General features: G+C 42.5%; 1 protein-coding gene across 4 annotated transcripts in view; it reads left to right on the top strand.

Moving 5' to 3' along the window:
- Window positions 1-21278, top strand: part of MEGF11 (multiple EGF like domains 11) — a 358447-nt gene that overhangs the window by 300152 nt on the left and 37017 nt on the right. For all 4 annotated transcript variants that reach the window (XM_042856570.2, XM_042856571.2, XM_065559191.1 and 1 more), the window contains exons 15-21: window positions 2732-2878; window positions 5591-5725; window positions 10261-10389; window positions 13137-13265; window positions 13956-14084; window positions 18483-18611; window positions 18723-18956. In XM_042856570.2, the coding sequence (XP_042712504.2) occupies window positions 2732-2878; window positions 5591-5725; window positions 10261-10389; window positions 13137-13265; window positions 13956-14084; window positions 18483-18611; window positions 18723-18956 (1032 nt within the window). The remainder of the gene's footprint in view (window positions 1-2731; window positions 2879-5590; window positions 5726-10260; window positions 10390-13136; window positions 13266-13955; window positions 14085-18482; window positions 18612-18722; window positions 18957-21278) is intronic.

Below are 21278 nucleotides of genomic sequence, written 5' to 3' on the forward strand. Positions count from 1 at the left end.
ATTTTTGAGCCTCCAAAAGAGAAGTCTTCCAGAAGAATTACTTTAGAAATAATACAAAGGGGCTTCTGTAAAAATGTATTGCAGAATCTTTTCAATGGTCTTTTGAATATTAATAAATAAGGAGGTGTAATGTGTGGAATTTGTCTTCTACAAAGGCTGGTTTTTTCCCCCCTTCTACATTTTGTTAGAACAATCAGCCTCACAATTACTCATTGCCTCAGTTAGGAAGGAGAAGACATCCCTCATTATTCATTACTTAGGCAGAGTCTTTTCTGCTGCAAAGAACATCTATGGCATTCTAATTCAGCTACTTTGAAAGGAGAGGAGTCAATGTCATTCTTTCTCAACTTTGGGAAAAGAGACCAGAAATAATGCTGCTTAATTGTCTCCATTTATAAATAGCCCCTCCACAGGAGGGGAATTGTATTTTTAATACTGCAGTCAGGAGGAAAAGGCACCCATCCCTCTAAATGTATGTCTTGGGTTTAATTTTGGGAGCTGAAATAGGGGCATTTAAAAGTATAAATAATAAACGTGTATAGTGTGTAAATATAAAATGTGTACTTTATTTTATTGAACTAGTTATACTACATTATATACTTACTCCCCCCCCAACCTAAACAAGCCAAAAGATTTCTTTTATTTCAGAGATATTTTTGTTATGACTGCAGCTTTCCCTTGTATTATTTAGCTCATATAAATTCCCCTGTTCTTCTAGTCCCTTGTCTTTATATTGAACCCTTTCTGTTTGGGTTTGTGTATTAAAATGTGAAGAGGGGGAGTTTTTACTATGGGTTTTCTTGTATCTTAATTTGTTTTGTATTTTTTTAAGTTGTACAGCCTGGGTTGTGGCTCTTTAAGTAAAGCTCTGAGGATGTATTATTAGAAACTCCATTTTAAACTGAACTTTTAACTTTCCACCCTGCCGACCTTTGTTAAGATTTTCAAGGAAGGTTCGTCATAATCATGTGATTAATCTTCAGAAACAGGAAATTTTGGCTCTGTGATATTTCTCAGTGTATTTACTTCAGAGAGTTATAAAATGAACTTGAAACTGCACCGTAAGTGTGTTTATAATGACTTTTAGCTGATTTAATAATCCTCAACATTTGGTGACGGTACAGATTACAGCTTCACAAATACAGTACATTACCTGTAGCATCCAGATGAAGATATCAGAGGTGTAGGAAATTACTTGGGATTGTATTTATCCTTAGTAGTGCATTAATCCAGCCTCTGGCTGAGGCTGGATCTTTCAACATCTTTGTCTGCATTTATCCCATTATGCAGTGGGAACATGTGCATGGATGATAAAGAACTTCTTCATGTTGAAAAAATAGCTGGGGCACGTGTACACCATGAAATCCTGGCGCAGCAGTTGTAAAGCACCTGGTGTGGTAATGCTGTTAGGAGAATTTTTAAGCCAATAGATATTTTTTATATCGATATCTACAATGTGCCAAAGCTAATACCACTTCCTACTGCTGGCTGCTCTTTATGTCTCAGCTCCTGATCCAGCAACCTTTTACTCACCTGAGGAGCATTTAATCATGCAGGTAGTTCTGTTGATCTCAGTAACGGGTCCTGGTTGATCTTAGTGGGCCTACTCACAGGAGTAAGGGCTCCTCATGTGGGTAAGGGTTTGCAGGGTCAAGTCCTTAGTTAGTTTGATTCAGGTGTCTACAGAGACACAGCACAAGATTGTATTTAAATGTCACCAGTGAAAACAATACTAAAGAAATGCAGCTTTTAAGGCCCCTGGCAGGGTTTTTCTGCCCCTTTGAAGCTTTGATTGTCATAAGAATAAATGTCAAACAATTGCCTTGGGAATAATTTGAGGCTGAATTTGCGATTGCCAGTCTCCACTTGTTTACATGTCAAATTGTGTGCCGACAGACTCCTGCCCACATGTTGTTGCTTGCGGGATCAGGACATTAACGTATTAACATACAGACCCTCTGTTGAAAACACAGCAAGCTCTGGGGTGAAATATGGCAATGGTGCAATAACACAGACACTATACAGCGGTTTAGGACAGAAAATGACAAATATACTGGATATAATTGAATCTAAGTACAGTGGGGAATTTTAGAACTAAAGTATTTTCATGGCGCTGTGATTCGTTTTTCTTTTTCAATCTTATTTCACGGCAATGGTTTTGTGACCGGATTTCAACTGACTCTTTATTTTAAGACGTATTATTTGAGATACTTGGTGATCTTTAAAAATTGTTAGTCCTTGATCCCACCGAAGATGACTAAGATACGTCTACACTGCAGCGGGGAGTGAGACTCCAGCTTGGACAGACAGACTTGCCTTAGCCGTCCTCGAACTAGCATGCTAAAAATATCGGTGTGGACGGACGGACGTTGGGTTGCAACTCGGGCTCTCAAGAGAGCCCAGGGTGCCACATCCACGCTGCTATTTTTAGCGTTCTTGCTCAAGCTCCGCTAGTATGAATCTGTCTACCTGGGGTGGGCGGCTTACTCCAGCTGCGGTGTCGACATACCCATAGGGCTCAATCCTGCATGGCGTTCAGCAACTTGCAGGATTCACTGTTGTGCATTTTGAACCTTCAACCTATCAGGCAGGTAGGAGAATAGTTATTTTCTAGCCAGGCTCCCTTGCTTGCTCTAATGCCCTGTAAGTTAAGAGCCTACCCAAGCATCTGTTTTATCAGCGAACTGAATGAGCTGCGCTGAAAGCTAATGTATGCATTTGCATTCTGTAGGCATCCATTGTGATAATGTATGCGCACAGGGCCGCTGGGGACCAAACTGCTCCATCTCTTGTAACTGTGAGAACGGGGGATCCTGCTCGCCGGAGGATGGGACTTGCGAGTGTGCGCCAGGATATAGAGGACCCATGTGCCAGAGAAGTAAGACTTACCATTTCTGCGGTGGGCGAGGTGCTTCTGAAGCGAAGCGAAGCAGGACGAAAGAGAGGCCCAGAAAAGGCTCTGTGGTAGTAAGGGGAAAGAGATCTCATAGCACCATGCTCCTGCCTCCTTCACCCATTAGGGACTGCCCAGCCCACAAGAAGGATTGTAGCATGGTAATTCAGTTCCTGGAGGGTGGAGTTCTCAAGAGAATACCAGATTTTGCATTATTTTGGCTCCATAAATGGGTCTAGAGAATAAAAAAGGACTCCACAGGGCACGATATTCTTGTTTAATAAGTTGTTTAGATGTAGGCAGAACCTGAATGCACAGCCCTAATAACCAGTCCCCCATTGTCCTTCCCAAGAGCCTCATTGACATAGAGTCAATTGGGTGGGGGGGCGGCAGGGACGGCTTTACAATGCTTTATCCGGCATTCCATAGCCATTAGGGAGGGGACATTTACTGCTGGAAAGGCACAACCTCCGTGGGTACAGAACTCAGGAATTAAACGTTGTGCCAGGGTAACTGTAGGATGCTCTATTTTGGGATTCAGTGAAAGAGCACAGGCTGCGCACAAACAGAAATGGGAGAGAGGGAGGAGCTTTTTATGCTTATTTTTATTATTGTGCTTGAGTGTCACATGAGGTCCAGTGAACAAATGTAACAGACTCTGGAAGTAGAGATCATCGTCTGTCCAGCACAATGATAAATGGAAGTCAGATCGGGCCTGTTATATACTGAAGAGTGGCTAGTCATTGGCTATCAAAATAATGTGGCAACATCATGTCAATGCCAAAGTTCGTTTCAAGATCCTGCACTCTAGAAAAAGAAACGCACAGGCTAGATGCCAACCTGGTATAGCTGCAGTCTCCTGCTGAATATTAAAATGTGCCAAGGAGATAAAATCTTCTCATTTGCCTTATCTAGAAAACCACTTCTTTTCCCCTGTACCCCACATTTGATGCCTAGTAGTTCTTCATATATCTATGGAGGCCACACACCACTTTCTTGCTATCTAAAGAGAGATGGATTCACCTTTATTAATCTCTTTTGCTGCAGTACCCCTTCACACCCACTGTCCAACCCCAAATCACACGCCTCCTCTGATTTTTACAGGCAACACTTGCCACCAGCACACACTCATCTCTAAAAATAATTTGTAGCTGCCAGTTTTTATTTAAAGCCCTTATAGTGATGACCTCTGTCACTGCTATAGTTAATGGCCTATAAGCATTTTCATTAAAAACCCCTATTTCCGGGTGCTTCAGCATATCTGTGCCGCTGTAAAACTCCTCTCCAAGGCTGACACATGGCACTCAAAGCTTCAGGGAATTGGGCAGGAAATTGTATTACAAGTTTGAAGCCCTAAGAGTGCAAAAGCAAAGGAAGTTAATAGTTTCTGGCCTTCCTGAGCTGAAAAACAGCTTAGTTTTATCAGCTGGAGGCATGGAGGCCGTAAGGGGCATCTCCTGTCCCCAGAGCACAGCTCCAGTAATGAGGCTGTGCCCTGACAAGATCCACTGGGTACTTGTGGGAAGAGGAATTCTTCCCTAAGCCACCGAGGGAATCCGTGGCTGTTCGTGCAGTAGCTCCAAGCCTCTGAAACCCCCTTCTGTGGTGGAATGGCTAGAGGATCCAGCTCTCTCCCACGCTGACCCTACAATTCCCTGGGCTCCGGCATGCAGTGAGCCCCTAAAGAGTACAGCTCTGAAGCTGCAGGAGGGTTTGGCCTCCCTAAGCTTGTTCTCAGAATCCTTCCCCTTCCCCTTCAGGAAATTCAGAGTTAGGGATGGAATCCAGGGCTAAAGGGCAATTTTGCTAAAGCGGTACCTTCTTCCTCGGCCGGTTTGCTTTCGGTGTGTATCCAGAATAACTTCACTGACAAAAAGATTGGATAGTTGTTAGCCCTGCAGACCCATCTGGGCGAGGGATTCGGATTGCTTTATGGCCACTGTCTCATCAACAGAATTATCAGCCAGGTCTCAACTGCGGAATCTGTAGTAACATAAGGACCTCGATCCCACAGTGAATTTATGAGCTGGCAGAGAAGTCATCATTTGGCTCTAAAACTGAGCCAATGGGGAATCTCATGAGTAAAAAAGGGGAAACACATGATGTAATTTTTGTGTTTTTCTTACTGCCGTTTACACTCAGAGTGTGTCTGCCTGTTGCAGGGTTTTCCATACACCATGCGCTTAAGAACAACAGTGCGGGTTTAGAAAAGACACTTAGCCCTAATTCTGGTTTTATTCATTGTGTGCAAATCCTACAGCGTTTTTGACTTAAGTTTTAAACAAGTTAAGCTCGCAATGTCTGTACTAATTGATATAGGCATCTGTTGTGATTGCCCATGCCCCAAATTGGGTAATCTTGCATGTCGCTACCATAATTACCCTTTTACTCTCACAGTTACCTTCGTTGGGTGCTGCCACTGCAATTGCATGTACAGATTAGATGCCCAGTTGCGCATGTATTCTGCATCTAATTTGTTTAGAAATCAGGCACTTAATGTAGGGGGGTGGAAGTAACGGAAAGCAATTTCTAATATGTTTTATCTGATATTTTTAGAAATTAAATGAGGCTGTTTGCCTTAGATTATGGCACAGGCCAAGAGCCTTATAAAACTGATTAAGGGAGAAGGTTCTGATCTTAAAGTCTATGAGAAGACCTCTGAACTCCAGTGACTACTTGATCTTGTTCTTGCTTTAGTTTGTTCACCTGGCTTTTATGGGCATCATTGCAGTCAAGCATGTCCCCCGTGTGTGCACAGCAGCGGGCCTTGTCACCATGTTACTGGACGTTGTGATTGTTTGCCTGGATTCTTTGGCTCACTCTGCAACCAAGGTACCAATCCCAAGATACTCTCATGCCTACTTTTTCCTACATTTATGTGCAAGGGACTCTTTGCAGCAAGAACTCTTACAGACCACTTTCAAGTTATCTGGTTTGTTTTTTAGTCTCAGCAGTTGAGATCACAAGAAACTGTTTTACTTCACAGGCGAAATGCAAATGGGTACTTAGTCATCTTTTTGTAAATATGTTGTACTCTGACATGAATAAATAAAACAGCTCTGCAACTCAGTATTGAAGCGCATATAAAATGTGACACTTTCTGTAAATGAATCTGCTGTTCTACCTTTTCATTTTCCTCCTGTTAATCCTCGTGTATCCTAAAAGTATGGTGACACTTTCTAGGACACTTTTTAAACCTAAGAGGCTCACATCAGTTAATATAAATATAAAGGCCAACATGCTGAAAGTTGGGTACTTAAATCTAAATATAGGGCCAGATAATTTATGTGACCCTTCTTGGCAGTGAACAGCACCTGACTCCGTGAATGGTGGCATTGAAATCAGGTATTTCTGAACACAAGGAAGGGAGGCAGGAAATTTGTTCCAGGGGCACTTAAATCAAAGTGGCTTGATTTTTCAGAAGTGCAGAGTGACCCTAGCTCCCATTAAAGTCAACTTCTGAGCACCTTTACAAATCCAGCCACTCTTGTTTAGCTAATTTAGGCACCTATGTTTGAAAATGTTGGCCTCCATTTTTTAGTTGTATCCTACACCACCTGCAAAGTCATTGCCATGTTGTGCAGGACCTGAAAAGTTAGCCAAATTTCAAAGTGTAGAACTGGGCTAATTAGCTGGTTAAGAAAACTCAATTTTATTTTTGCTTAACTGTTGAGTACTTCTGGGTTTACTTTGAAATGTTGATCTCTCCAGCAGAATCACTTTAATGTCCTAATTAAAATCAAATTGTGTTGCAATTTGTCCTAATGAGTTATCATGTAACTTTATATTTCTAAAAAGAAGAATGCTAGCATTTGTTCATGGTAGCGTATACCTACAGTACACTCTGTAACATCAGAAATTCCATGTATTGACACAGTTTTGCTTAGAATTCTAAGCAGCAAGCAACTGAGCAGCTGTTTTTATAAATATTTTTTCATAATCATGTATCAAATTGGATTGATGATACATTATGGCTGCCAGAACACACCTGACATCTCAGTGGGACTCTTAGTCCCACTTCAGAGCTTTTATAACTAATTAACATCACAATCAGGGTTGTTCTACCCACACAATACTTGCATATAGAAGCACTAGTAGTCCTTATTTCAGAGCTGTGTTTAAAAATATCTTGAAGCTAATAATAAATGTTTGTTTGGTGCTCACCACTTGAAAGGAGAGTCGTCATATTAGATCGTAACCAGGTTTCCAAGCCTAAGGAGAGCAACCATGTTAGCAGAATAGTTCTTCTACTCGTTCTGTGTTAACATCCTGTAGTACATGGTACCAGTCTCCGAGCTGGAGGAAAGACAAGCAGATGCTCACACAATCCCACCGCTATCCTCCATCTCCTGTAACCGGAATTTTCACTTGTGTGATGTGTCGCCTGTTGCCTGTGTCAGTGTCAGAATTAGTATCACAAATCTATTCTCAGGCACTAGTGTTCCATATTGCAGAGTAAATCAACTACATGTTTAAGTAAGCTTTTTGAGAACTGTTATTTAATTAAAAAAAATCCAGCTCTCATTTAAGTGATGTTATCTATTTCCATCTTAAAGATGCAATAAAAATATTGAATTGAAGTACTATGAATAGAGCATGGGATGGAATAATGGGACAGAGCACAGGTTGACAGAGCCTTTTAGTTCTTTCTGCGGCTTGCTGGTTTTTCTAACTTCTTTTTTTCTTCTTCTTTGTTCTGTGTAGTTTTATCTCTTTTCATTTAGAGGACTATTCTGTTTAGTACATAATTTGAAAGTCAGCTTTATCCCTCTTGGAGATAAGTCTGTAGCTAGACTATATGCTATTGTCCTCTTCACCATTCTTAGGTTTCTGTTGTAGTAAGGGTAGAGGATGGTATACTGTATAAGAGCAAATGAATCACAGCTCAGGATTCCAATCTGCGACTGATTCACATTCAGAATAGATTGAGGTCATCTGCAGTGAATGCATATAAGAAAGCGAGAATAGTTGAAATGGTAAAATAGTTGAATAATTCAGAGAAGTGCCTTTTTTGACATCACTATTATTTACAAGGATAGAAGTCCAGTTCCGTTTGTTACATTCTTCACAGAGATGGACTGTGTATTTTATCGTGTTTTGAACAGACATCTGTTTTTGTCAGGGAGCACAGCCAATAAGAACCCAACAATTCATTCATTGTGCAGAATAAGACAAATACTGCGCAAAGCTTTCCATCAGTTTTAATGTTAAAGATTTTCTATAATTTTGTAGGAAGTTAAAGACATACCTATCTATTCATTTTTATATTTCTTTGCCTACACTGCAGAGAAAAATCAGACACAGCTTTTTTCCCCATCTTCTTGAGTAAACTGCGCTAGGTGAACCTATAGGAATAGTTTTGGTTTGTTTTAATTTGTGGAATACCTCTTTTAATAAAGCACATACAGGCATATCGAAGACTTTTGTTGTGATCCATTGATAAACATGATTATTTTTTATGATTTTATCATAATGGTAAAACTTAGCTTACAGTGATGGCTGCGCTTGTAGATAGCTTGATAGATGCTGACTGAGCGAAGCCTGAATTTTCAGCAGTAGCACTTGTGCTTCCTTGTGGCAGATGTCTTTCTCCAAGCTGTAAATATTCAGGCCTTGTTGGCTTGTTATGCCTTTCCGTTATCCTCCTAGGGCCTGATTCGGCAAGGTGCTGAGGGTCCCAACTCCCATTGACTTTGCTGAGAGTTGGGAAGCTCGGGGGAGATTTTCAGAAGTGCCTAAAGGATTTAGAAGCACAAGTTCCATATCTCCCTCCTCATGTCATGTTGAGATTTGCAGGATTTAATGCAGTGTTGTTGTCACATCAGTCTCTTCTATCATGAAAATAATTTTACACTTCTTCACACGTATACGCTTAGTTGTACAGCTAGTGATCTTGTGAAGGGGGATTGTATATTATAGGCAAACTCCCTGCAGGTTTGTAGGCTGCTGTGCATCCCAATATGAGAGACTTACACTCTGTGCATTAATGACTTCAGGTACTCCGGTTGTTTACCTTTCCACCTAAGCCATCAGTGCCAGGTTAAAAAGAAATGTTTTCGATTCCTCATAATATGCATCACATTAATGAGACTCCCATTCTTGGGCCAGACAGGCAGAGCACAGATAATTGGTGTGTCAATAACTTCCAGTGCTCTGCCGAAAGATGTGCAGTATTGTTCTTCGGTGTTCCAAAGATTTATTCACAGAAAGCTTGCAGTAGCATGCAGGGCAGATGCAGTTAGCTCCTCAGTTGTAGCTTCCAGCTATATTCAGTCCACATTCCTGGATCTCAACGTGAATAAGTCTAGCCTTCTTGAGACTATTTTGCTAGGACATTGTTTCCCAAACTTGGGACACCGCTTGTGTAGGGAAAGCTCCTGGTGGGCCGGGCCGGTTTGTTTACCTGCCACGTCCGCAGGTCCAGCCGATCGCGGCTCCCACTGGCCGTGGTTCGCTGCTCCAGGCCAATGTGGGCGCTGCTGGAAGCGGTGCGGGCCGAGGGACGTACTGGCCGCTGCTTCCAGCAGCTCCCATTGGCCTGGAGCAGCGAACCGTGGCCAGTGGGAGCCGCGATCGGCCGGACCTGCAGACGCGGCAGGTAAACAAACCGGCCCAGCCCGCCAGGGGTTTTCTCTAAACAAGCAGCAAACCAAGTTTGGGAAACACCGTCCTAGGAGAGCCCACCATTAGGAAATTTTTTTTCTGATATTCAGCGTAAATTATTCCTTTCCTTAATTTAATCCCAATCATTGTAGAATCAAATAAATGTAGGGCTAGAAAAGACCTCAAGAGGTCCTCATATGTAAAGCAGGACCAAGTATACCGAGATTGTCCCTGACAGATGTATGTCTGGTTATAATCCCTTGAGCCACCTTAACAGTCCCATTCCTTCTTTGGAGTTTTCTTCCCTCTGTAGGCATCATTTGGCCGACTCTTTAAATCCGTCCCTTCTGCCCCCTCAATTATGTCTCTGAATTCCCTTCAATTTGTTTTTCTCTTTCTGGTACTGCAGTGCCTGCAACTGATTGGTCTGCCCCCTCCCTTTCTTTAATTTCTTTCAGTTATTGTAATCTTAGGTGTTACTAGTAACCACCTTTTCAATCAGAAATATGGGGTTTGAGGTGCCAGTGTTACAAGAACGTGTTTTATACCCAGAATGTTGCCAGCCAAAATGGACTTGGTTAGCTTCTTCCTTCTAGGGTTTTTTTGTTTAATTGTTGTTGTTGTTTTGTTTTTGGAGTAAGAGTTGTCCCTGTTTGACTTACACCCTTTCTAGGACAGGTGAATATCATTATTACTTTTAACCAGTAATCGCTAGCCATTAAGTCATATTATTTCCTAACAACTTGTGCCTTGTATTTCTACAGTGTGTGCCAGTGGAAGGTATGGGAAGAACTGTGCTGAGGTCTGTCAATGTACCAACAACGGCACATGCAATCCTATTGATGGAACTTGTCAATGTTTTCCGGGATGGATAGGGAAAGACTGCTCTCAGAGTAAGCAAAATTTTGGTTTTTACATATCTTATTTTAAGTTTATTTGAGTTTTAAATGCTCTAAGGTTAAGGACAAAAATGATATTTCCAGGGAAATCCCTAAAGTGTTCTAGCAGCCAGTGCTTTATTCTCTTTATAGCTTATTTCTTTTAATTAATCTGTTAGCTTTGGCTTGAATTAGCTTCTGCATTGGAATTTGCATGGATAGTTACTAGCTCCTATGATTGTATAACAAGGTCAAAAGCTCTTCTCAGTAAAGAAAGATCCATGCTCCCTTTTAATTTCTAGTTGAATTCCATTTTTAATCACTTTCTTTCACCTATTACATGAGAAATTATTAGCCAATAAATGTTTTCAGGTACCAGGCCCACACCGTTGAGAAATTCAGAAGATGATATATTCCTATTAAATGTAATTTAATTGTAAAAGGCAATGTGGGTTTGGAGGGATGCATAGCTTCTTGCTGAAAATTGCCCAGGTAGAAGATTGACATTTGCTGATCTTCCAAAGTGTCATTTCCTGAACATGTTCCTTAATTGAAGACAGATCACAGTGGGAAGCAATATCCTATCATTCCGAAATGTTACTTCATATTCAGGATACAACTAGCGTATTAGACAGCATTCAGAATAAAATATATTAAACTTCGGGTGATAAAGTATGAATCGGATAAAAACAGATGGCTGTAATTTTGCTATTATTGTGTGTCTTCCACAGGCAGAATATTGCTGTCACTCAAAAAAATAAAAAAGGCTGTAAACTCCATGGATTGTTCATTATATTTAACCATGTAATTGGGAAATGACTGTTAGTGTCTGTTAACCTTGGGAAAAAAATTGGGTTTTTTGCTTGCTGAGTGGGACCTGATGGTTTCTTCGGGGTTAGAAAATGTGAAAGTCACCAAAATGAACTCTGCATTCTAGCTGATATAGTTCTAGGGCTGTCTACTGCAATCATTGAAGTCAATAGGTAAATTCTCCCACAAAGAAATGGGATCAGACCTCCCAAACACCGAAAGTTACGTGGGGCGGCTGAGAGGGGGAGCTGCAAAGGAGACGGTTGTGGCTTCTGGGTCCCAAAACCAGTTCTAAAGCAGCTGGAGAAGTGTGCAAGTCTCCTCTCACAAAGGCAATGTAGCCAGATGGGCATTTCTGCTGGGTTCTAGTGTGAATACCTTGCACCAGATCCTCCCCTAACTTGCACCTTGTGAATTCAGTGATCTTTTCTGCAGTTTAAGTCATCTTATCTGTATATCCTGGCCACCCACTTAGGTAGGTCTGTCATACACCAGAACCCAGTTATTTACCTTCCAAGCTGCTGCCAGTGGAATTTCATGGGCTGGCTAGCGCACAGAGATTTGTGTACAACGTATGTGGCAGCATGGCTAACTCCACAAACCCTAACACAGCGGTTGTATCCCTCTCTTACAAACTGAGCGCCCACAACACCGAAAGAGGGAGAACTCTGCATATCAGGCGGCATGGAAATGTTCACCACTGCTCTACGTTCAGGTTGTGTGTGAACTATTTCTTGCCTTATAAATTCATGTCTTCAGTATGAATCAATGGAAATCAATGTTTTTTCTTTGAAAGGCAGCAAAAATATAGGTGTTATGCTGAAGGGTTATTAACTGGTTGGATCTTTTTATCTGGTACCAATAACTATGTGACTTACTGCAGTCACAGGAGGAGGCTTAACACGCTAACTTTTGAAAAAGCATTAGCATACCTGAAGACCTTAATTTATCTAAAAAAAAAAATCCTCATCAACATAAACAATTGGATGTTATGGATTTGAATTTACACTTCGCGTTCTTTACTCTTTGACAAGATTTCACTACTGCTCTGTAGTACAAACAAAGTCAGGAGTTTTAGTACTTGATTGCAAATCAAATGTAAACTGTGAATAGCTGTGTTGTGTTATGCAGGAATTCCAGAATATGAGGGGGGAAATTAAATTACTTTCGTATCTTAAAACTCTGTCTAAATTGACTCTGCAGATAAAAGCCAGTGAGGCAATAAGATTGAATAGAATAGTTACAGCAATATGCTGTCTGGATCATGGAGATATACCTACCTCATAGAACTGGAAGGGACCCCGAACGGTCATCGAGTCCAGCCCCCTGCCTTCACTAGCAAGACCAAGTACTGATTTTGCCCCAGATCCTTAAGTGGCCCCCTCAAGGATTGAACTCTCAACCCTGCGTTTAGCAGACCACTGTAGCACCTCACAACTTTAATGTGTTTCTCCTCAGAACACACCTGTGAGGTAGGGCAGTGCTGTTATCCCCATTGCACAGATAGGAAACTGAGGCACAGAGAAACTAAGCGACTTGCCCCTGGTCACACATGAAGCCTATGGCAAGATAGGGGATTGAACCAGTGGCTCCCAAGTTCTAGGCCAATGCCCCTGCACATATGGATCAAAAATCTTGAACCTACAAATTGACCTGGCTGATGGACCAGTGTACCAATATGTAGCTCCACTGATTTCACTGGGTGTAGGGATCTACCAGCATGGATCAGGTTGCAGGATGTGGGCCTAAATTTGAAGAAGGTTTTCCTTGGCTTGAAGCTAATTGCTGTTGTCATGAAATCCCTGTATTAGAAAGTAAGCTCTGCAGTGTGTAGGAGGCTGTCTTTGTATCTTTGTGCAGCACCAAGCATGTTGTCATCACTTAACAACCATCGGTAATAATCACCTGTTAATCTGAGTTATTAATTGCACTCTCTCTCTCTGTCTTTGTAGCTTGTCCAGCTGGTTTTTGGGGTCCAGATTGCTTTCACACGTGCAACTGCCACAATGGAGCAATGTGCAATCCTTACGATGGAGAATGTAGATGTACCGCTGGTTGGACTGGGCTCTACTGTACTCAGCGTAAGGCTTTTAGAGACACTGTTCACCTGTTGGTGAATCTACCAGAGTATATGCTGCTACCTTGTGTCAGTTCCGGGCATTACAACACTGTGTGTTAATACACATGCTAGCATCTGCGAATCATTTTATCATATCACCCACAAAAAAGGCCCGTCGGTATTGAACATCCCTAATAAAAGGGCACCAGCCACATAGTTTTGTGACTTATTTTCATATTTTCACAAGCTATAAGTAAGATCCAGGCCTTTAAATGCCCTGATACCTAGAGCCTAGTCTAGACAAAAACACAGTAGGCTTCTTGACCTGTCAAGGCCAGGTTTCAAGCCTTGAGCAGGTTCCTGTAAGAGAGAAGGTGGAATTTTGGAGGGCATGCAAGAAGCTCCCGTCATTTGCAAATAACTGATTGATCTGTAGCCTTTAAGATCGTTTCTCTCTGTAACCATCTTCTTGTACTCTTTAAAAGTACAATTTATATAGATGGTCAGGTTTTCCTTTGAATCACTAAAGAGGCAGTTCTGAAAGATGCAGGGAAACACTGTCCAAGAACATTGACTGGAGGTTCCTCTCTGCATTTAGAGTAACAAGAAATATTATTAAAAATGTGTAGATCTTAAAACACTTTGTACTTTTAATGCTACTAAGTTTATGTTTGTGTATTTCTGATTCTTTCCTTGTTCTGATTTTTGACAGGTTGCCCAGCTGCCTTTTATGGAAGAAATTGTGCCAATGTTTGTCAGTGTCAGAACGGAGCAGATTGTGACCACATCACTGGGCAATGCACATGCAGAACTGGATTTACGGGCAAACAGTGTGAGCAAAGTAAGTAGCAACGTTTCTTCATTTCCCATGTCTCCTGAGGTGTTTTTCACTTTAGAACCTTGGTGGAAATTATAGATGTGGTACTGCTCGCAATTCAGCTTGAAAGAGGTTTGCTGTAATGAATATATTCCCTGAATTTCTTTGACAAACTGGGAAATATTCAGGCTGATCACTAATCTTCTCTTTGTTTTCTACTGTAGTTTGTCAGGTTTAAAGGAATGGAACACGGGTTTGTCTCCCAAATAGAAATCAATACAGAATGACAGGCTTCATGGAGCGTCTCTGCCTTTGGGTTCCAACAGTGCCAGGCTTCCTGGAGCTTTATTTGTCTTGGGGTTCTAACTTGGCACTGGGCAGTTAGTAACAAATCATGCTTTTTCTTGACAAAATGCTTGCTAAGTAGCAAAATATGGAATAATCTGATGTTTCCAAATATAATGCTTTTTAAAATTAAAATACTCGTAAGTCATGGAGGGATATCAGAGATGGAAGAGACCTACGAATTCATGGAATACATCCTCATGACAGTGCAGGGATAGAGTCAGTTCCCGGAGGCAGGTCTATCAGATATTAAACTAATACTGCATTTGGTCCTTTAAGGCATTTCAGCCTGTTTGTGGGGCTGTGGAACAGTATAGCGAATTCAGTGTAAAACTGGGACAGCTGGATGAAAAAGGAGAGGGGGTGAGGTGGGGTGGGGCAGTCCTTCCTAGTAAGAAGCTACAGGCATGCTCTCAAATTTGTGCTCAATGATTTTTGCTTCCTTGAATCCCTTCGGTGTTATCCCAACAAGTCCTTTATCTCACCTCAGTACACAGAGCATTTGCTGCGGAGCTCCTGTTAGTACTAATAAAATAATGTGACAGATTTTCAAAAGCCCGTGCAACAGCTGCGTCCACAGTTGTGCATGTAAATCAGCTAGTTAGACATGCAGTCAGGAAGCTGTACATGCAAATGTGAGGTATTGCAGACCCAGTGGTCATGTGTTCATTGACTTTTGGAATGTGTGCATCGTTCCTAGATAACCCTTGGCTTTCAGAATTACATGGACTGTAGCGTGGTTTGCATGCCACGCATTTCATGCTATGGAAAGCAAAGAACGCAGGCTCTCCTTAGCCACGGGGGAGCAAAGAGCCGCTAAAACAGAAATGTCCCATTTGTGAACCTGACAAATGACTGTCTTTGCATCCCAGGGAGTGTTGGGATGTCAGGAAAAAACCTGATTGGCAAAGCTGGCTCTGAACCATTCGACACTATCCCCAGCTGTAGCCGTCAGGAGGGCCTCGCTGCCCAAGCAGCCGATTCACACACAAGAGTTTTAAGAAACAGGAGGAGGCCTGTCAAAAAGAGACATTTCTATTTATATCTCTGCCTTCCTTTCTTAGGGATTTCTGTAGCACCTGTCACCCTCTCTAGCACCCAGTCACCCTTGCATCGAAGCATTTTCACCAGTCTTCTCTGATTTAGACGCCGTGGGGGAAATTTTCAAAGGCACACAGGGCAGTTAGGTCCCTGACTCTCACTGAAAGTCAATGGGAGCTGGGCACCTAGGGCCCTTTTATGCCTTTGAAAAATCTCCCTCTAGTGAGTTGCCAGCACTGCCGTTTTGGGGAATTATTTACTACCGCTAAGGGGTATTCACTGTGCACCACCCCATCACTGCCCCACACCTGCAGATATCACTGCTACAATGCACCAGGACTCTTACAGTCACCCTCTGACTTCCATAACCAATATGATATTACAGCAGCTAGAGACTAGAGATGAATTTTAGGCACAGCCTTGGGCAAGGGGTAGTGTGCAAGCAGCCTCAGGTGGCGTCGTGCCTCAAGGACAGCCCTCTGAGTAACAAGTCCTCCCCTGCTTCCTCCTTGCTTCCAGAGATTAGTAATTTATTCCTGGTGTATATTCTTGCCAGCAATAAATTGACTGCTCAGTCATTCTGCCCAGTAAGTGAGGTCTGGGTGGGAAGGAGCAAGGCGGCTCTGCCCACTCCCTTCCTCTCCCTGCCCGGGGAGGTGGCAAGCAGAGAAGTAGCCTCATTTACTCCCATATGTAGCGGCCAGTACGTCCCTCGGCCCGCGCCGCTTCCAGCAGCTCCCATTGCCCTGGAGCAGCGAACCGCGGCCACTGGGAGCCACGATCGGCCGGACCTGCAGACGCGGCAGGTAAACAAACGGGCCCGGCCCGCCAGGGGCTTTCCCTACACAAGCGGCGACCCCAATCTGAGAAACACTGTTCTAACAACAAAGAATAGGGTAGGGGATCCTGCATGTGTTGTACTTGAATAATTACCAGCTTGTCTAATGTAGTAAATCAAAAGAGAATTCCCACACACTTATTTGAATGCCAAATATAGGGTGAAATCCAGCTCATCTTCCTCATGACATTAGTCCAATTGATTTCTTTGCCTGCATACTGGGGTATGCCTACCTGATAATTGTAGAGACAAGATGGGTGAGGCAATATCTGGACCAGCTTCTGCTGGTGAGAGAGACAAGCCTTTGAGCTTGCACAGAGCTCTGCTTCAGATGATATTGTAACATTTCTGCCAGAATTGCAAATAAAATCCTAGAAAATAATATCCGCGAGCTTCTAAGTATGTGTTCTTTTATTCATCCTTTCCAATGTATGTGTATATATTGATGAGATGCGTGAATGTGTTTGCCCGTGTGTGCCATGCAAGAACATGTGTAACTCGTTTGCTCAGTTAGAGATTGCGTACAAGAGGCTCATTGCCATCTTAGTTGTCCATTCGTATGCACACTTATTGCAACTGCGCATGCAATAGGAACATAACCACATAGGAAATTCCATCCTGGAACAGACGCGTGGTCTGGTCAATCCAGCATCCTGTCACCAATGGTGGGCAGTTCCAGATGCTGCAGAGGAAGATGCAATAGGCATTTATGGGGCAACCTGCCTTCACTGAAGGCTTCCTCCTCCCCCATTAGTTGGAGCTTGCCTGATGCCCCGAAACCTAAGGGTTTCTGATGCTTCCCAAACTCGTTTTTATTTTTAATATTTACAGTCACTCTCAACGTTCTTGATATCCTTATGAAAGGGTAAACTTTCTTGGAACCCTGCAAAGATCGGACACAGCATACAAATCCAAATACCCTTTTTGTGCCTCATTCTGAAAACCCAGCCTTTGCGTTGACATCAAACCGGGCACTAATTAGACCAATTTTATTTTTCTCATCTAGGAATTTGCATGCATAATGAGAGAGAGAAACAATTGTATAACGTATTCAATATGTTACGAATCATTATACAGATACTGGCTAATATTCAATACTTAATATTAACGTTTGGCTACAAGCAGTTACTTATCTAAGGTTGACATTGGGAAGGTGTCATCATGCGGTGCCATTTGCTCATAGTAAAATATAGGAAGTCATATCTTAAAACCAGTAACATTTATTATAGAGAAACATAGCAACTGTATATATATATATATATTCAATAATGCGCCTTCTTTCTATAAAGTAGTAGAAGTTGCCAGAACTTGTTTACGGGCTTTCTTTCAATTTGTTATTGAATGTTGCCTGAAGAAGCATAATAAGCTGCCTACAGATTTATTGTAATAGGCCATCATGGTAATTGTATGAATAAATTTCTCACTTAGACATTCAATCATTTTGTCTGTGATAGAAATACAGGAAGTCTAATATCATATTAGCAGAGCAAACCAAACCATTCAGAGGCTCAATTTTGTAATTCCATCTGCACTATTCTGTCTATCTTTTGGTATTAGTGGAGGTAATTATGAATGTATGTGGTCTTTTAATAAAAATCTATTGGGTTCTTATAAATATACATTAAAAATCACATTTGAAACTCTTCTGGAAAAGTTCTACAGAATTTAATGGAGAATGATAACCTCTGACTAGAATTTTTAAACAGCTTCTGAAATTCTGTAGAATGGACCTGTAGGCATTTAATGCAATTGTTAGGGAGATGTTTTCATTTCTGTAGAACCCTATCGATTTCATCCCCATAAAGTCATATCACACTATTCCAGAAGTAAAATTAAAACCCACTAACTAGCACACCAGGCTATTATTATTGTTGTTTATTTGTGTTAACATGGCCCCTAGGAGTCCTAGTCAGCGACCAGAACCCCAGTGCGCTAGGCGCTGTACAAACACAGAACAAAAAGACAGACCCTACCCCAAAGAGCTTACAATCCTAAGTATAAGACAAGAGACAATGGTGGATACAGACAGGCAGGGTTGTACAAGGGAACAATAAATATAGAATATATACCTCCTGGATTAAAATATTAAGATGAACTCTGTGGGTGAAATCCTGGCCCCATTGATGTCAAGCTCAGATTTCCCCCTTCCTTGATAAAAGTAATAAAGTTCTTTCCAATCCTTGTATTTGAATTTACAGAGTGTCCACCAGGATCATTCGGTTATGGTTGCAAACAGCTATGCGAATGCATGAATAATGCTACATGTGATCATGTCACTGGTACATGCTACTGTAGTCCAGGCTTCAAAGGAATCAGGTGCGATCAAGGTATGATGAAATTCCGTGCTTTTAAAAAAAAAAGTGCTTTCTTAAAAAATAAACCTTGAAATATGACTTGTGCTATTCAATTTACAGTGTGTTATGAATTATTTTTAACAGCGGCTCTTATGATGGAAGAATTAAATCCCTATACTAAAATTAGCCCCGCTCTCGGATCAGAGAGGCACTCAGTGGGAGCAATCATTGGAATTATTATTCTCCTTCTAATTATTATGGTTTTGCTGGCACTGTTTGTGTGGTATCGACGGAAACAGAAGGAGAAGGGGCATGACATGCCAAGTGTATCTTACACTCCAGCCATGAGGATGACTAATACAGATTACTCACTTTCTGGTAAGGGTCTTTTTATGTTAATCAAATGGGGATTCACATTACTCTCAGTTGGAAAAAATGAGTTTGTTGTGTACAATATGCAGCACTTTGCTTCAGGAATAATTGTACCTATATTCTGCCTCCAAATGCTGTGAGCTTTTACACTCACTAAGGGATTGGGGGGCAGGCCTAACGCACAGCTTGATATCAACTAGGTAGCATATGAAAAAATAACTACAGTATACTGCCAGCGACCATGGCATGATGTGTGCAGTGTTTAATATATAGGGCCCAGCCCTGCAGCCCTTACATGGACTGCATTCCCCATTGAAGTCAATAGGAGTTTCCCCTGGGAGGAGCTGCAGGATGCAGGTTATTAAAGTGAGGAACGGGATGGCTGTGTTAATTGTGGGATTTTATCTGACAGTGGCATCTTTTGTTTTGGGAGGGAAGATTTGCCCCCTCCCAGGTGGTGTCACCTTCTTCTCCGCAGCTCCTGTCTGCCATCCTCTTACCAGCTGATGAAGATGGGTGGGAGAAAAACCAAGCTCTTGTGATGGTCTAACGGGAGCTTTAATAGTAGCTGGGCCGTTCTGCTCATTTGTTTTCTTTATATTCAGTAGTTGGAGGAAGCTCTTCTTGATGGCTTGGCTAGGTTTTGGAGAAATTTACCTTTTCTTTAGTGACCTTTCCCCCTCTCGGTTCTTCCTTCACTAACATAGAGTAGGATGCTCCATGGTGAATTCTCTGCTGGAAGGTTGTATCCTGCCCCTGTAGGGAGCTCCCTATAAGCATTAGCCCTCTAGCTGTGGTTTGTCCCTTAAATGGCTGAGAGGCTGGAGCTCCTGCTCTTGAGGTGAACAGAGACTTCAGGAACTGGTGGAGATAGATCTAGCACGTGTGTTTTCACCAGTCCCGCATTGCCCTCGGAGTCCTGCTACTCACTGCTGTGTCTGACTTGCGGTAGCCACCATGGCGACATGGAGAAATCATGCCCTTTGTGAAAGGAATTCTTTTGGGTGTGAATTGCTGCCAGTTTGTGGATATAATTGTCTATGAAGGACATGGAATGGGGCCTGTCCGTGTCCAACAAAGTCTGAGCTGGTCAGACTCACTCACAACTTGGATGTGTTCAGGTGCTGGGTTCTACAAAGGTATCAAGACTTCAGTTCTGATGGCATCTGCATGCTTGGCTAGCCTATAGGGTTAGAAGGGACCACAAGGGTCATCTAGGCTAACCCCCAAAGATGAGACGAGATGATATGCAGCATCTCAGACTTTGGCTTCTCATCCACTCAGTCTGAGCTCTTCTCTGGTCCACCTAGCCTTCCTCACCTGGTAGCTACAAGATAAAATCCGCCGACAATAGTCCTCAGATCCCCTCTGCCTATCTCTCTTGTTGGATTTTAGTCACAATGTACGTAACTTTCTGACGGAGCTGCCTATTTGGGTAGATTGTAGTGTGGGACAGTTGCCAAAGAGGGCTCCTCTGACCATCAGACCAGAGACCAGCACAGTTTGGCATGCAGTTTGCCACTTCAGCAGGATCGGAAGAGCCAAGCTGTGAACCCCCAATAAGAGAAGTGTTGCAACAGGGCTGACGGTGAATAGGTATGAAGTCAAAGCCAGCCAACCTTCCCCTAAGTGGAGAGGAACGTTCTGATCCTCTTGGCCGTTCATTTTCTTTCAGGTTGGTTTTAATTTCTTTACAAGGTTTAATCAACTTAATATATGTGTTTGGTTTTATAATTAATGGCACCCAGTATGTGCAAGAGGCGCATTGGAAAATAGAGGAATATTGCTGTCGTTTTGAATTGCTGGGCAGAGCTGGTCCAGCCAGACAGGGGAGTGAGAATTGCACCCATTCCCTTTCCTCTTCGATTTGCTGCAAATGGAGAACTCCTCAATTAAACCTGATGGCCTCCCAGTCGGACGTTCTTCATCAGGTCAAAAGATCTGCTAGTGCTGGGAGTGAACACGGCCTCTCTCATCCCTGCAAGTTACACCTAACCAACATCTCCTCTGCCCATGCCACGTAGACAAAGCCATTAAGATTGTGGCAGCCCAGGACTAGCCCAGGAGACCTTGCTTTCGCAGGCTGCTGAATCTCTTTAGACCACATTCTCCATCCCCCCCGACTTGTAACTTCCATCCCAGGACTCATTATGCCCTCGTCACTTGTTCCTGTTGGCCTATCTCTTGAGCAGCCGCACATGCCGCGGGAAAGGGTCCTGGGAATGGGTGACTTCCAGGCTGCTGCACAAATATAGGAGCTCTACATCTTCCACGTGCTGCAGCGTCTGGGACACCTTCGGGACCTGGGGCCAGGATAGAAAATAAATC

This window comes from Chrysemys picta, chromosome 10, assembly GCF_011386835.1.
Source record: "Chrysemys picta bellii isolate R12L10 chromosome 10, ASM1138683v2, whole genome shotgun sequence".
In the NCBI taxonomy this organism is placed as follows: Eukaryota; Metazoa; Chordata; order Testudines; family Emydidae; genus Chrysemys; species Chrysemys picta.